General features: G+C 42.8%; 1 protein-coding gene across 3 annotated transcripts in view; it reads right to left on the reverse strand.

Moving 5' to 3' along the window:
- Positions 1 to 666: 666 nt before the first annotated feature.
- spsb1 (splA/ryanodine receptor domain and SOCS box containing 1) overlaps positions 667 to 13,174 on the reverse strand; it is a 72,796-nt gene continuing 60,288 nt past the window's right edge. For all 3 annotated transcript variants that reach the window (XM_073032262.1, XM_073032263.1, XM_073032264.1), the window contains one exon: positions 667 to 1,755. In XM_073032262.1, coding sequence (XP_072888363.1) covers positions 1,628 to 1,755 — 128 coding nt within the window. In that variant the 3' untranslated portion in view covers positions 667 to 1,627. The remainder of the gene's footprint in view (positions 1,756 to 13,174) is intronic.

The raw sequence follows: 13,174 nt of genomic DNA on the forward strand, positions 1-13,174 counted from the left end.
TCAGCAGAAGTGCTGAATGTGGGTTCGATTTCAACACTTAAGAGAAGCTTGGATAAGCACATGGATCCAAGGAGTATGGAGGTGAAAGTTGATGGGAATTGACAGAATAATAATACAGCATGGAGTATGTGGAATGAAGGATGTTTCTGTGCTGTAGCGCTCTGTGACTCTGACGCTCCACAGAACATACCTGGCCCATTGGAAACGCAAGACTCTCTGAAAATGTCAGTTGCATTCCTGGTCAGGTCTCTATCGAGCCACTGAAGTGATAAGGAAACTGCACAAACCCATCAGTGCCTTAAAAAGTCAATGTTTATGACATCAAGTGCAATGGTAAGGTGGTAATGGTTAGTAATGCCACACTGAACTACACTGACAGTATGAAAGCGCAAAACCACCTAGGTCAAGAGCAGTGATATTTCACTGGCACTGCCAGTATCTTACAGCAATTTGTAGGATTCAGTTCTAAGTAACGCAACAAAATGCTGGAGGAACTCAGCAGGTCAGGCAGCATCCAGGGAAAGGAATGAAGAGTCGACTATTCAGCCCGAGACGCTTCACTAGGGCTGGAAAGAAAGAAGTCAGCGGGTAAGAAGACGAGGGCAAGGGGAAGGAGTAAACCTTGTTGCAAACCAAATTTTTAAAAAAACATATACAGAAGCCAACTTGGAATTTAAATTTTATTGAACCATAGTTTTAAAAACAACCATTGTATCTACATATTGCACATTTAAAACAAATTAGGTGCTGAATCACCTTTGGACCAGGCAGGTATGTCCCCATAAACTGCTTATGTAGTTATTTGCAAAATGTAGCAATTAGTAGAGTTTTCTACCAGCGCAGCTAGTAAAAGACTTCGTGATTAAGATTTTGGCATTCAGAAACAGCACTCCTTTAAATCACAACTTCGATATTTTGTGCACTCTGGCATCAAAGGGGCAATGGATCCACTCAAACGACATAGCAATGAAACCAGTCCAACTGCAAAGACTGACTAGGACAAATTTAATATTAATATTTGATTACTATGATGAGTAAGGAATTCAGAATTAGATGTTAACAATTTCCTTTGATGGACTAAATCCACCTTTTCAAAGCACTGAATTCAAACCATCTTCAAAACTTTCCCTACTGTCAAAATTCCAATGCAAATCTCCCCACACCGGCTGCCACCATCAACCCATCTCCTGCGCCCCCTCTAACTATCCCAACACTTCTCCTTAAAGACTTCAATAGCAGCTTTTAAAGAGTATTTTATGCCCAGCATTTTTTTGTAAAGTAGAATACACGGCAGAAAGACTAGAATAATTTTCTATTTTAACAGATTGAAATATATTGAGTATAACTATTTTTAAGAGAAAGCTGCCTTTGAAATTGAAAAATAAAAACATCTTTGGGATTTGGTTGATATATCATTTAGTTTCCAATGCAAAGGTTTCCACCAATAGAAAAATCTCCCAACTTGTAAAATCTCTGGGCCCCAAAAACGACTGGGTGAAAATGTTCAAGTTTTGAAAAAGCAAGACCAGAGTGTAGAAATAATGCCCATCTCATAATGGATGGAAGATAAATGGATTAACTGCCCGTGTACAATGTCTCTTAGGGTTTTAGCCCTTTTCTTCTGCTGTCATTGGTACATTAGGTACTTCTTCAAGGATGCTGGTAGTGGTAGTGACTGGATTTCATTCAAGCGGTCCTTGCCAAGTGCAACCCGGACTGAACGCCGGCAAAGATCCATCAAAGGCAACGGCTCCGCTGAAAAGAAACAGAAAGGGGGGTGTTACATTCAAATGGTATTGTACATTAACGACATCCAACTCAATGCAAAATATCTATATGTGAAAGTATGGCAAAGAACAAAATGTTTGAAGCACAAAAAGCCATCATTAGTCCTTTTCAATACCACCAAGTGACTGGAGGTCCCAATCACATCCCAGCTGTCTAAACCTTAAAGATCACTGCTCTTCAAGGACACTTCACAAACACTTCTATTCCCAATAACTTTTCAGACAGTTTTATAATTATATTCTTACGATACTCAATACCATTATTCCAAAGTATTAAAGTGGCCACTCTATTGAGTATAGTACTGTGCAAAAGTTTTAGGCACGTAAAAATAATTCTGTAAAGCGAAGATGCTTTCAAAAATAATGAAATAAGTTTCTAAATATCAAAAAATTACTATAAACAGCAGTAAACGGTAAAACAAAATCAAATTAATATTTGGTGCAGCTTCTCTTTCCTTTAAAACTGCATCAATTCTCTTTGGTACTTTGTCATGCAGTTTTACAGGAGAGAAAAAAGATAATAATTATCGGCTAGTAGGTTGTTCCAACGTCTTGGAGAACTTGCCACAGTTCTTCTGCAGATTTTGGCCATCTCACTTGCTTGTCTCACCACATAATCCCAGACAGCCTGGACGATGTTGAGATCAGAGTTCTTGGAGGCTATACCATCTGCAACCATTAAAAAAATCTAGGGTGTCTAAGACTTTTGCACAGTACTGCACAACTAATCTGCCAATCATGCAGCAGCAACTCAATACATAAGTGGTAATGAGGTTTAATTGTTGTTCAGACCAAGCATTAGAATGGGAGAGAGAAATATGATCCGAGTGACTGACTGTGGAATGATTGTGGTGCCAGATGGGTTGGTTTGAGTATCTTAGAAACTGCTGATCTTCTTGGATTTTCAGTTTCTAGACTTTAGAGAATAGTACGAGAAACAAAACAAAAAAATTCAGTGAACAGGAATCTGTGGATGAAAATGCCTTGTTAATGAGCGGTCTGAGGGAAATGGCCAGACTGGTTCAAGCTGACAGGAAGGTGGCAGTAACAAAAAAAAACACACACACACTCACTCTCTACAAGAGTGATATGCAAAAAGCATCTCTGAAAGTACAACAGATTGAACCTTGAAGTAGATGGGCTACAGCGGAAGAACACCATAAGCATACTCAGTGGCCACTTTATTACATACAGAAGATACCTAATAAAGTGGGCACTGAGTATGATCAGCTACAGTCTGACATTCTACTAAGTACTTCATCCATGCACCCTCATTATGGATCTAGCAAATGGAACCCTCCACATTCTTTTCTGGACTCCAACTTTATGCACCTCAGTTAAATCTCATACTTGTTCTAAAATGGTGGTGCTTAGAGACACAGGCTTCTCTGGCTCCCAATAATGGTGAGTTTTGCAGTGTTTCAAACTTGGTTTGTGCCTACTTTTGGGGATTGGGGATACATGCCAAATTCATCAATGCAGGAAAGTAATATTATGCAAGATCATGGGCTTGAAATAGTCACCAATTCCCACCACAGACATTCTGAACTGGTGAGTACATGCCGCGTAGCCTGCTTTTATGGGAATGTCCAAATTTCCATAAAATTGGAAACTGCATTTCAGATCACATCTCAGACATGAACTTAGAGAGATTCAAATGAGGATAATCAAATCCTCATCCACTTATATGTAGCACCCTCAATTCAACAGGTTGCGATACAGTTACCCATCAGTGTATGATAGCTCGCCAATGGAAATGTATCAGTTTTGAGAACTTCAAATGAAACCTCACCCCAAATAGCTGACAGTGATGCTGCACCTGAAAGCATCTTGCCCGATGTTACTCAGACAACAAGGGCAAGACGGTAGCACAGCTGTTAGAGCAACACCTCCCAGCCCTGGGTATAGATCCCTGCTACTGTTTGTAAGTTTTGCATGGCCTCCCTTTGACTGTGTGGGTTTCCTCCAGTGCTTCAGTTAGAGAGTTGTTAGCTTGTTACGTTGGCACTGGAAGTGTGGCTACACCTACGGGCTGCTCCCAGCACAACTCTCACTGATATGACTTGAGATATACGACACATTTCACTGTATGTTTTGATGTTTGGATGTACATATGACAAATAAAACCAATCTTTAATCTTTCATGAAAGCTTTGGGTCCTCACTTAACTGCTGTAGGGAAGATGGTGTATAGTGACCAGCTCCAATCTAACAGATCGTCATACCTCACCTGCACACATAGTAAACATTATAATTTAATCATAACAATACAACTGCAGAGTCACTAAAAGTTTGGTAGACACAAGAATGAGGGGAAATCTCATTAAAACCTATCAAATATTGAAAGGCATGAATAGAGTGGAAGTGGGGAGGATGTTTCCAATTGTGGGGGAAGTCTAGGACCAGAGGGCACAGTGTCAATAGACAATCGTCCCTTTAGAACAGAGATGAGGAGGAATTTCTTTAGCCAGAGGGTGGTGAATCTGTGGAATTCATTACCACAGATGGCTGTGGAGGCCAAGTCATTGAGTAGAGGTTGACAGGTTCTTGATTAGTCAGGGCATCAAAGGATATGAGAAGGCAGGAGAGTGGGGTTGAGAGGGATAATAAATCAGCCATTAACTTGCACATATAACAATGTTTTACAAAACTGGAAAGGAGCAGTACAGCACCACCAGTAGCTTGTTGGGGGTGCTGTGCGGCTCAGATCTTCATCAGCACTGGAAATCAGACAGCTTGGTTTTTACAACAGTCAGGAGCATAACAATTGACAGCACACTAATCATATGAGAGTATAATTACCCATTCAAACCAACAAATAGGGCCAACCACCATTTGTTCCTAGGGCATTTCAAGATTACTTGTGACAGATTCTACCATTTTTTCCCCCGTGAATGCAAAGGCAAGTTTACACAATCTGAAAACGTGCAAGCAGTGTTCATAGAATAATGTAAACCTGTGTATTTTGGCCCACCACTACAATTGCCCTCCAAGGACTAGGTTGCTGTTTTAGTGCAGCAGCCAATCTGACAATGGTACTCCTTGGAGAAATTGACTGTTCCACAGCTGAAGTCCAGTCACTTTTCTCTAGGACATTATATCCTGCCAAGAAAAGCTGACTGACATTCTCAGACAAACCTTTGCCTCAAAGGGCAATAACAAAACTGTTTTTGTTGCTTTAAACACCAAAACCATAAAGAACTCCATTTAATTTAGTACACAGCAATTTATAGTAGTTTTAAGCATTGCACTGTATTGCTCCCTCAAAACAAGAACTTTTGTGACATATATCAGTGATATTAAACCTGATTTTGATCCCGTAGTGTGACCAAGTGACAAGTAGTGAACAGAAACTCCAATAAACTCCTTTGAAATGCTGGACTAGCAGATTTTCTGGACTACTGGATGTTTGTCTAACACTTCAGTGGAAAATCTACATATTACACAGTTGCATAATGTTGAACTCCAGTTTATAGTGAACTGGAACTATAAAAGAATTCCAGACCCTGGCTCTGACCACAAATCCCATCCCACATTCCTGACCATGAGTATACAAACCCAGTCTCAGCTGCACAACACACCCAGTCTGGATCCTGGCTCGGCCTGTACATCCCATTCGCACTCTGAATCCCTGGCTCACCTTCCAGACATTTATTTCGAGAGACAGCACACCAGCCAATTACGCTCACGTGACCAATTAACATACTAACCTGTACACCTTTGGAATGTGGGAGGAAACCCACGCGGTCATGGGGGAAAAGGTACAAATTCTTTACAGACAGTGGCGGGAATCGAACCTGGTTACTGGTGCTGTTACTAGTGAGGCGCTAACTGCTATGCTGTAGTGCCGCCCCAGAGAAATGAGGAAGACAGATGCTGGACATCAGGAATTCTGAATCACATGCTATAAATCTTAGAGCTTTTTGTTTTGAATAGTTTTATTTAATCCAATAAACACCAATAGTTAAAACATCAGCAACATTTGCTGCTATTTCAAATGCTATGTTGCACCCAATTCTGATTAAAGTTACTGGAAAGATAACTTCAATATTTAAAACTGCAACATTTCCCAGCCAGTTACTATATTAGTGTTGCAGTTGACATTTGGGTTGAGATCCTTCATCTGAGGAGTGTTTGATGGCTCTGAACCTGTACTCAATAGAGAAGAATGAGGGTGGGGGTATCATTGAAAAAAAATCACAAATATTGAAAGTCTAGATAGGCTGGATGTGGAGGGGATGTTTCCTATAGTGGGAGTCTTGGACCAGAACACTCAGTCTCAACAGAAAAAGTCCTATTCTGAAAGATGCTCCAAAATTGGGAACAGCCTTCTCCATGTCTACTCTATCTAAGCCTTACAGTATTCAGTAGGTTTCAATAAGATCTCTTCTCCACCCCCTTCCCCCACCATTCTTCTAAACTCCAGCAAGTAGAGGCCCAGAGCCACCAAACATTCCTCATACATTAACCTTTTCATTTCCAGAATCCATTCTCATCACAAAGCTTTAAAATCACTTAAAACGTCCAATTATTACCATAACAGCCCTCAAAACTGGAGGAAAATTTTCAATTTCTGCAAGCCTTTATAGTAATCAGGCTTGCACAAGACCCATATGCAGGCATGAGGAGTGACAAACAGCTGCAATTATATAAACAACCGATACAGCAGCAGGAAATGTTGCAAAATAAATCCTTCTGCCAGATTGCTCCATGGCAAATATTGCCAACTTCCTCATTCTAAGTTTACTGTACATTGTACAAAAACTCCTGCACCAAGGTATCCCTTGTCCTTTCGTAAACCAGACTCTCGAAGCATTCTTGCTGACTAGAGATTATCTCAAATAAAGCATCTAATACTTTATGCCACCAGAAATAAAATTAAACAGGAAAAATGATAAACGGGGTGAGGTCCTATAAAATGATTCAACCATTTCTTCTGAATTCCTGTCTGAATCACCGTCAATTTGTGGATTTTTGTACTTTGATAATAAATTTATTTTGGGCAGTGCAAAGTCCATACATGTCACCATAAAAGCCCCAACATTCATTTTCTTGTGGGCATTCTTGTGAGCAGCACAGTAGTGTACTAGTTAGCACAACATCCAACAGTAGAGGGGACCTGGGTTCAATTTCCACTGCTGTCTGTGAGGAGTTTGTATGGTCTTTCCACAACCGCGATTAGTCTACCGGTTGCTGGGCAGCACAGTACAAAAGGGCTGGCTGGATCTAGAGTGTACAGTGCAGGTCACCCCATAATGGAAAAATGTGAAGGTTTTGGAGAGGGTGCAGAGGAGATTTACCAGATGCTGCCTGGAATAGAGGCAAGTGCTATAATGGGAGGTTGGACAAAGTTGGGTTGTTTTCTCTGGTGAGGCTGAGGAGAGATCTGAGAAAGGGTTAAGATTATGAGAGGTAGAGATTATCTTTTTTCAAGGGTTGAAATATCTAATACCAGAGGGCATACACTTAAGGTGAGAGGGACAATTTTAAAGAAGATGAGAGCTAAGTTTAAAAAAAACACACAGAGTGATAGGTGCTCTGTCTGGGGTAGTGGTTGAGGTAGGTACATTTGGGACTCTTAAGAGATGTTAGATAGGAACATGAATGTGAGGAAAATGGAAGGATAAGAACATTGTGTAGACAGAAGAGATTAGTACAGTTGACCATTTGATTACCTATTAATTGGTTTGATACAACATTGTGGACTGTACTGCCCTCTGTTCCAAACCAGACATGTTGGATCAAAGCTTAATCACGATTGTAACTCTTACAAACAATGCAAAGTATTAAAAAAACAGCAAATCCAGAGTGATTCAGTATGGAAATTCAAAAGAAATAGCCGAATCATTTTACAGGACCTTTCCCAGCGCAACGTTACCAGTAACAGTAATTACAATCAGCTGGCTCTAGTGGGCTGGCCACAGAATTTGCATATCTGATACCCAATACAAAATGACTGAGCTCCATCACAGCAACACATTGAGCATCCTTCAATCTTTACACTGGGAGAGAGCACAATGTCTTCTGCAGAGATTAAATAACATCCTCGCTGACTTGGAAAATTCCTAGTCCTGACAATGTAAAGGGGGCAGGGGGAAGGGAACAGTGCAGAGGATACAGCATTACATTTGGAGTATGAGAAAACCCAGGAAGAAATGAACATACCACAGTATCATCCATCCGACACACACAGAGACTAACATCCGGTGCTGCTGGCAGATCATCAACTCGGTGAAAAACGCCTTTGGTTGGCCCGAAACTTGGTCTACCAGCACATGCTGAGGGATGCACTGAAACTTGATGCAGCCACCGCAAGGGCCCGGTGGGGAAGGATCACAGTCTAGGGTTCTTCTCCCGCGTGAGTGGGAGAGGTAGGGTGGCAGGGAATTTACCCCTCAACAATGGTGTTTAAAGATGAACCAACATAGTGCCACGTGAGTGGCTGAAAGTGTGGAATGTAGAGGAAACGTCTGTACGGATTGAAAGTCATTGAATGGTTCATTGTAAATAATTTTATTTTTGAATAAAGAATATTTTGTTTTAAAAAAGACGCATTATCCTCCACCTACTGAAGGTGCTGGAGACCTCGTAGAGGGGCCAAGTCAAGTAACAGGAATTGGCAGGAGATTTTTTTTGTGTGCCATACTCTGCCAGAGCCTTGGCGACCACTTATTTTTTTTCAAGTGGTTGTCTTGGAGGAAAGATTCTGTGATGGTCCCCCACACACAGAGCAGTTTTTTTTTACGAGGCCGAGTTGAAAGCTCGACACTCAACCCAGCACGGATGTAAAGCATATCTGGGAGCAGCCCAACCGGATTCGAACTTGGGAACCTTCGCTCCGGAGTCCGGCGCTGATGTCACTGCGCCACCAGCAGAAGATTAGAATAGAAACTGGGGCTGTGGGGAGTTGCTCACTCTCAGTAACAAGGAAGAATTTGAACTCATCGGGGTTGCTGTACCTGGAGCAGATGTGGCCTGTCCCCTGCACCCCATCTCAGAAATCACCTGGCCACATTCAGGTTCATCTGGGGATCCATGATGGAGCAAGTTACGAAGCACACACCTTTGGACAAGGGGAACAATATTGTACCCAATGTCACCCCTCATCCTTATGACCAGTCGTGTGCAGCTGCATCAGACTGTGTGTGGAACCAAAGTACATGGGTACCAAGTGCCACCATGTGTGAGGAGCTACCTGTCCCCAATGTTGACTGATGAGATCGGCCCAGTTGCTCTGCAGTCAGCTACCACATTACCTGTCATTCATGGAAAAGTTCTTCCAAACCAACACCTTTGATGACAAATCCATCAGGCAGTGGCCAGCACAGAACATACGGCAGACCCCGTGGCAGAAGGGCTCAGTGGGGTGGTTACCCAAGTGGACTGTCCAGACCATCTGGGCAGAATGTCTCACTGCCAGAACTCATCAACAAACACCAAGACCTGTGTAGGAGACAGGTATCTGTTCTCTATCTGCTCTGTATTTCTGTGTTGCATATTTATTATGGTAACAAGTCACATGAGTTGGGGAGTGGCAAATGTGAAGGGAAAAGTTACGTATTGGTGTTTTGTTCTGTACAGTATGCAGCTGAGGGCTGACTGAGGCCATATCTTTTGTTGAATGCTGAATTACACTCAACTTACACTTGGGTATGCTCAAGTTTCATCACTTCAAGATTGTATATTTACTAATTGTTAATAACAAATCGAATGCACATCTTCGACTTCTGAAGCAATCATTTTTGGAGCTGAGGATGCATCATGCAAGTAGAACAAATCCGTGGGATTCACCAGCAGTGGCAATTGGTTTGCCTAGAATTGGCCACTACAGCTTGGCTTGGCTGGTAGTGAGACCACTGCATTGGCGCTGCCTCTTGCACGCATGCTGAGCTCGTCGACTTCATTAACTTTGCCCCCAACTTTCACCTTGCCCTCAAATTTACCTGGTCCATTTCCGACAACTCCCTCCCCTTTCTTGACCTTTCTGTCTCCATCTCTGGAGACAGCCTATCTACTGATATCTACTATAAGCCTACAGACTCTCACAGCTACCTGGACTATTCCTCTTCCCACCCTGTCTCTTGCAAAAAGGCTATCCCCTTCTCACAATTCCTCTGTCTCCGCCGCATCTGCTCTCAGGATGAGGCTTTTCTTTTCTGGACGAAGGAGATGTCTTCCTTTTTTAAACAAAGGGGCTTCCCTTCGTCCACCATCGACTCTGCTCTCAAACGCATCTCTCCCATTTCCCGCACATCTGCCCTCACCCCATCCACCCGCCACCCCACTCTGGATAGGGTTCCCCTTGTCCTTACCTACCACCCCACCAGCCTCCAGGTCCAACGTATAATTCTCCATAACTTCCGCCACCTCCAACGGGATCCCACTACCAAACACATTTTTCCCTCCCCCACTCTTTCTGCTTTTCGTAGGGATCGCTCCCTACGCGACTCCCTTGTCCACTCGTCCCCCCATCCCTTCCCACCGATCTCCCTCCTGGCACTTATCCTTGTAAACGGAACAAGGAAGTGTAAACGGAACAAGTGCTACACCTGCCCTTACACTTCCTCCCTCACCACCATTCAGGGCCCCAGACAGTCCTTCCAGGTGAGGTGACACTTCACCTGTGAGTCGGCCGGTGTGGTATACTGCGTCCGGTGCTCCCGGTGTGGCCTTTTATATATTGGTGAGACCCGACACAGACTGGTGGTGAGGGAGGCAGACTGGGAGACCATTCCGCTGAACACCTACGCTTGGTCCGCCAGAAAAAACAGGATCTCCCAGTGGCCACACATTTTAATTCCACGTCCCATTCCCATTCTGATATGTCTATCCATGGCCTCCTCTATTGTTAAAATGAATCCAAACTCAGGTTGGAGGAACAACACCTTATATACCGGCTGGGTAGCCTCCAACCTGATGGCATGAACATTGACTTCTCTAACTTCCGTTAATGCCCCTCCTCCCCTTCTTACTCTATCCCTGACTTATTTAGTTGTTTGCCTGTTCTCCATCTCCCTCTGGTGCTCCCCCCACTCTCCTTTCTTTCTCCTGAGGCCTCCCATCCCATGATCCTTTCCCTTCTCCAGCTCTGTATCACTTTCGCCAATCACCTTTCCAGCTCTTAGCTTCATCCCACCCCCTCCGGTCTTCTCCTATCATTTTGCATTTCCCCCTCCCCCTCCTACTTTCAAATCTCTTACTTTCTTTCCTTTCGGTTAGTCCTGACGAAGGGTCTCGGCCTGAAACGTCGACAGCGCTTCTCCCTATAGATGCTGCCTGGCCTGCTGTGTTCCACCAGCATTTTGTGTATGTTGTTGTTTGAATAATAGTTACAGTAGTCAAGACCTGGTCATATTCATCATTAAAGTTTGATATCAACAAATCCAGAACTGAGAACTATCACACTGACCAGAGTAAAGATTACTCTTGTTCTTACATTTTGTGCTGCTGCAGACAACCAGGTTATACGATAGCAACCCCGATCCTAATGAACAGTCAGAACAGTCTTTCATTAACACTGAATTCTGCAGAAGTTGGAAATCCAGAGAGTAACATACACAAAGTGCTGGAGGAACTCAGCAGGTCAGACAGCATCTATGAAAATGAATAAGTGGTTGATGCTTTGGGCCAAGCGGTTTATATCCTGACAACGTGGTGATACCAACTCAAACTGGGGTACTGGATGAACCAAACATTAGGAACACCAGAGATTCTGCAGGTGCTCGAAATCCAGAGCAGCATGCAAATGCTGGAGGAACTCAGGTCAAGCAGCATCTATGGAGGGGAATAAACAATTGAAGGTGTTTCAGGCTGAGACCCTTCATCAGGACTGGAAAGGAAGGGAGAAGAAGCCAGAAAAAAGTGGTGAGGACAGAGAAGGAGCTCAGGCCAGTAGATGATGCCATGCCCTGCTTTTCCTCCAACTTGCCATCAACACTGGATGTCATCACATACTATTGTTTACAGGACAATCACTATACACTAATTACAGTGGTATATAGATTTCATAATTTACAGGGAACATTACTATTGTCTGTCTAATATTTGCCGATGCCACCTAAACAGGATTGTTCCAGCAAATCTATAGGCTTTCAAACAACTTCAGGTCATTCAAAAAGAAATTAATCATGAACACCATGGAGAAGTTGCATTGGTTTATATAACCTAGATCAGGGGTTCCCAACCAGGGGTCTGTAGACCCCTCTGTTAATGGTAGAGGGTCCATGGTATAAAAACGGTTAGGAACTTTGTATCTAGTCAGAATGTTTGCCTGCCAACAAATGCCTCAATATTGCACCTAGAGTTGATGTCACAATTAAAAATACAGAAGTGCTGGAAATTAAACCATCCTCCCATTCAAAGAGGAATTGAGAACAGCTTTTTTCTTTGGCCCCATCATTATGGTTAATTCTCATTAGTATTAACAACCTTGCTTTAGTCACTGTAAGATAAATGATCTATCCTGCCTCAAGCAGAAATAGCTTTGTTTTTTTAAAAAAAAATCAAGCTCCAAAAGTGAACGAGAACCTTAATTTTAACTGTACCAAACTTGGATCTTAGAGTAGTATGGTTCAGTACAGGCCCTTTGGCCCACCATGCCGTGTGAAGCTTTTAACCTACTCCAAGATCAATTTAACCCTTTCCTCCCAAACAGCCCTCCAATATTCTATCATCCATGTGCCTCAGAGTCTCTTAAATGTCCTTAATGTATCTGCCTCTACCACCACCCTTGGCAGGGTGTTCAGTGCACCCACCTCTAAAAACCTTACCTCTAACATCCCCCTATACTTTCCTCCAATCACCTTAAAATTATGTCCCCTCGTATTTGCCAGTTCTACCCTGGGAAAAAGGCACTGGCTGTCCACTATCAATGGCTCTTATCACCCTATACACCGCTTATCCTCTAAATTTAACCTAGCAGCTTGTACACTATACAACTGCACTGCTAGCTTCAGCAAAACAATTAAAACTGAAACACCGTCATTGGCCACATGGAACTGTACGTTTCACAGCTTTGCCTCACAGTCTGGATCTCCCACCCTGAACCAAAAGATTTCGCTTTTGAAAGCTGCTTGCCTAGGATTGCAAGTCCTGATGAAGCACGTCAGCCCAGAATTTCAGTTGGATTGTCATTTCTTTCTATAGATGTTGCCTGACCTGCTGAGTTCCTTGAGCACTTTCTATGTGTAACTCTAGATTTCTAGCACCTGCAGGATCTCGTGTTCAGGATTTTATTTTTCGCTTCTTCTGTGGCTTGGTGTTAAATTAAATCTTTGAGGAGTTTTAGGATACTTCATGTTGGAGGTGTTGTTTGAAATGTGTTATATGCAGAATACATTCCACACAGCTCAAACCATATTGTTATCACCACAGTCCACTTTAACAACA

Source organism: Hemitrygon akajei, chromosome 29 (genome assembly GCF_048418815.1).
Source record: "Hemitrygon akajei chromosome 29, sHemAka1.3, whole genome shotgun sequence".
Taxonomy (NCBI): Eukaryota; Metazoa; Chordata; class Chondrichthyes; order Myliobatiformes; family Dasyatidae; genus Hemitrygon; species Hemitrygon akajei.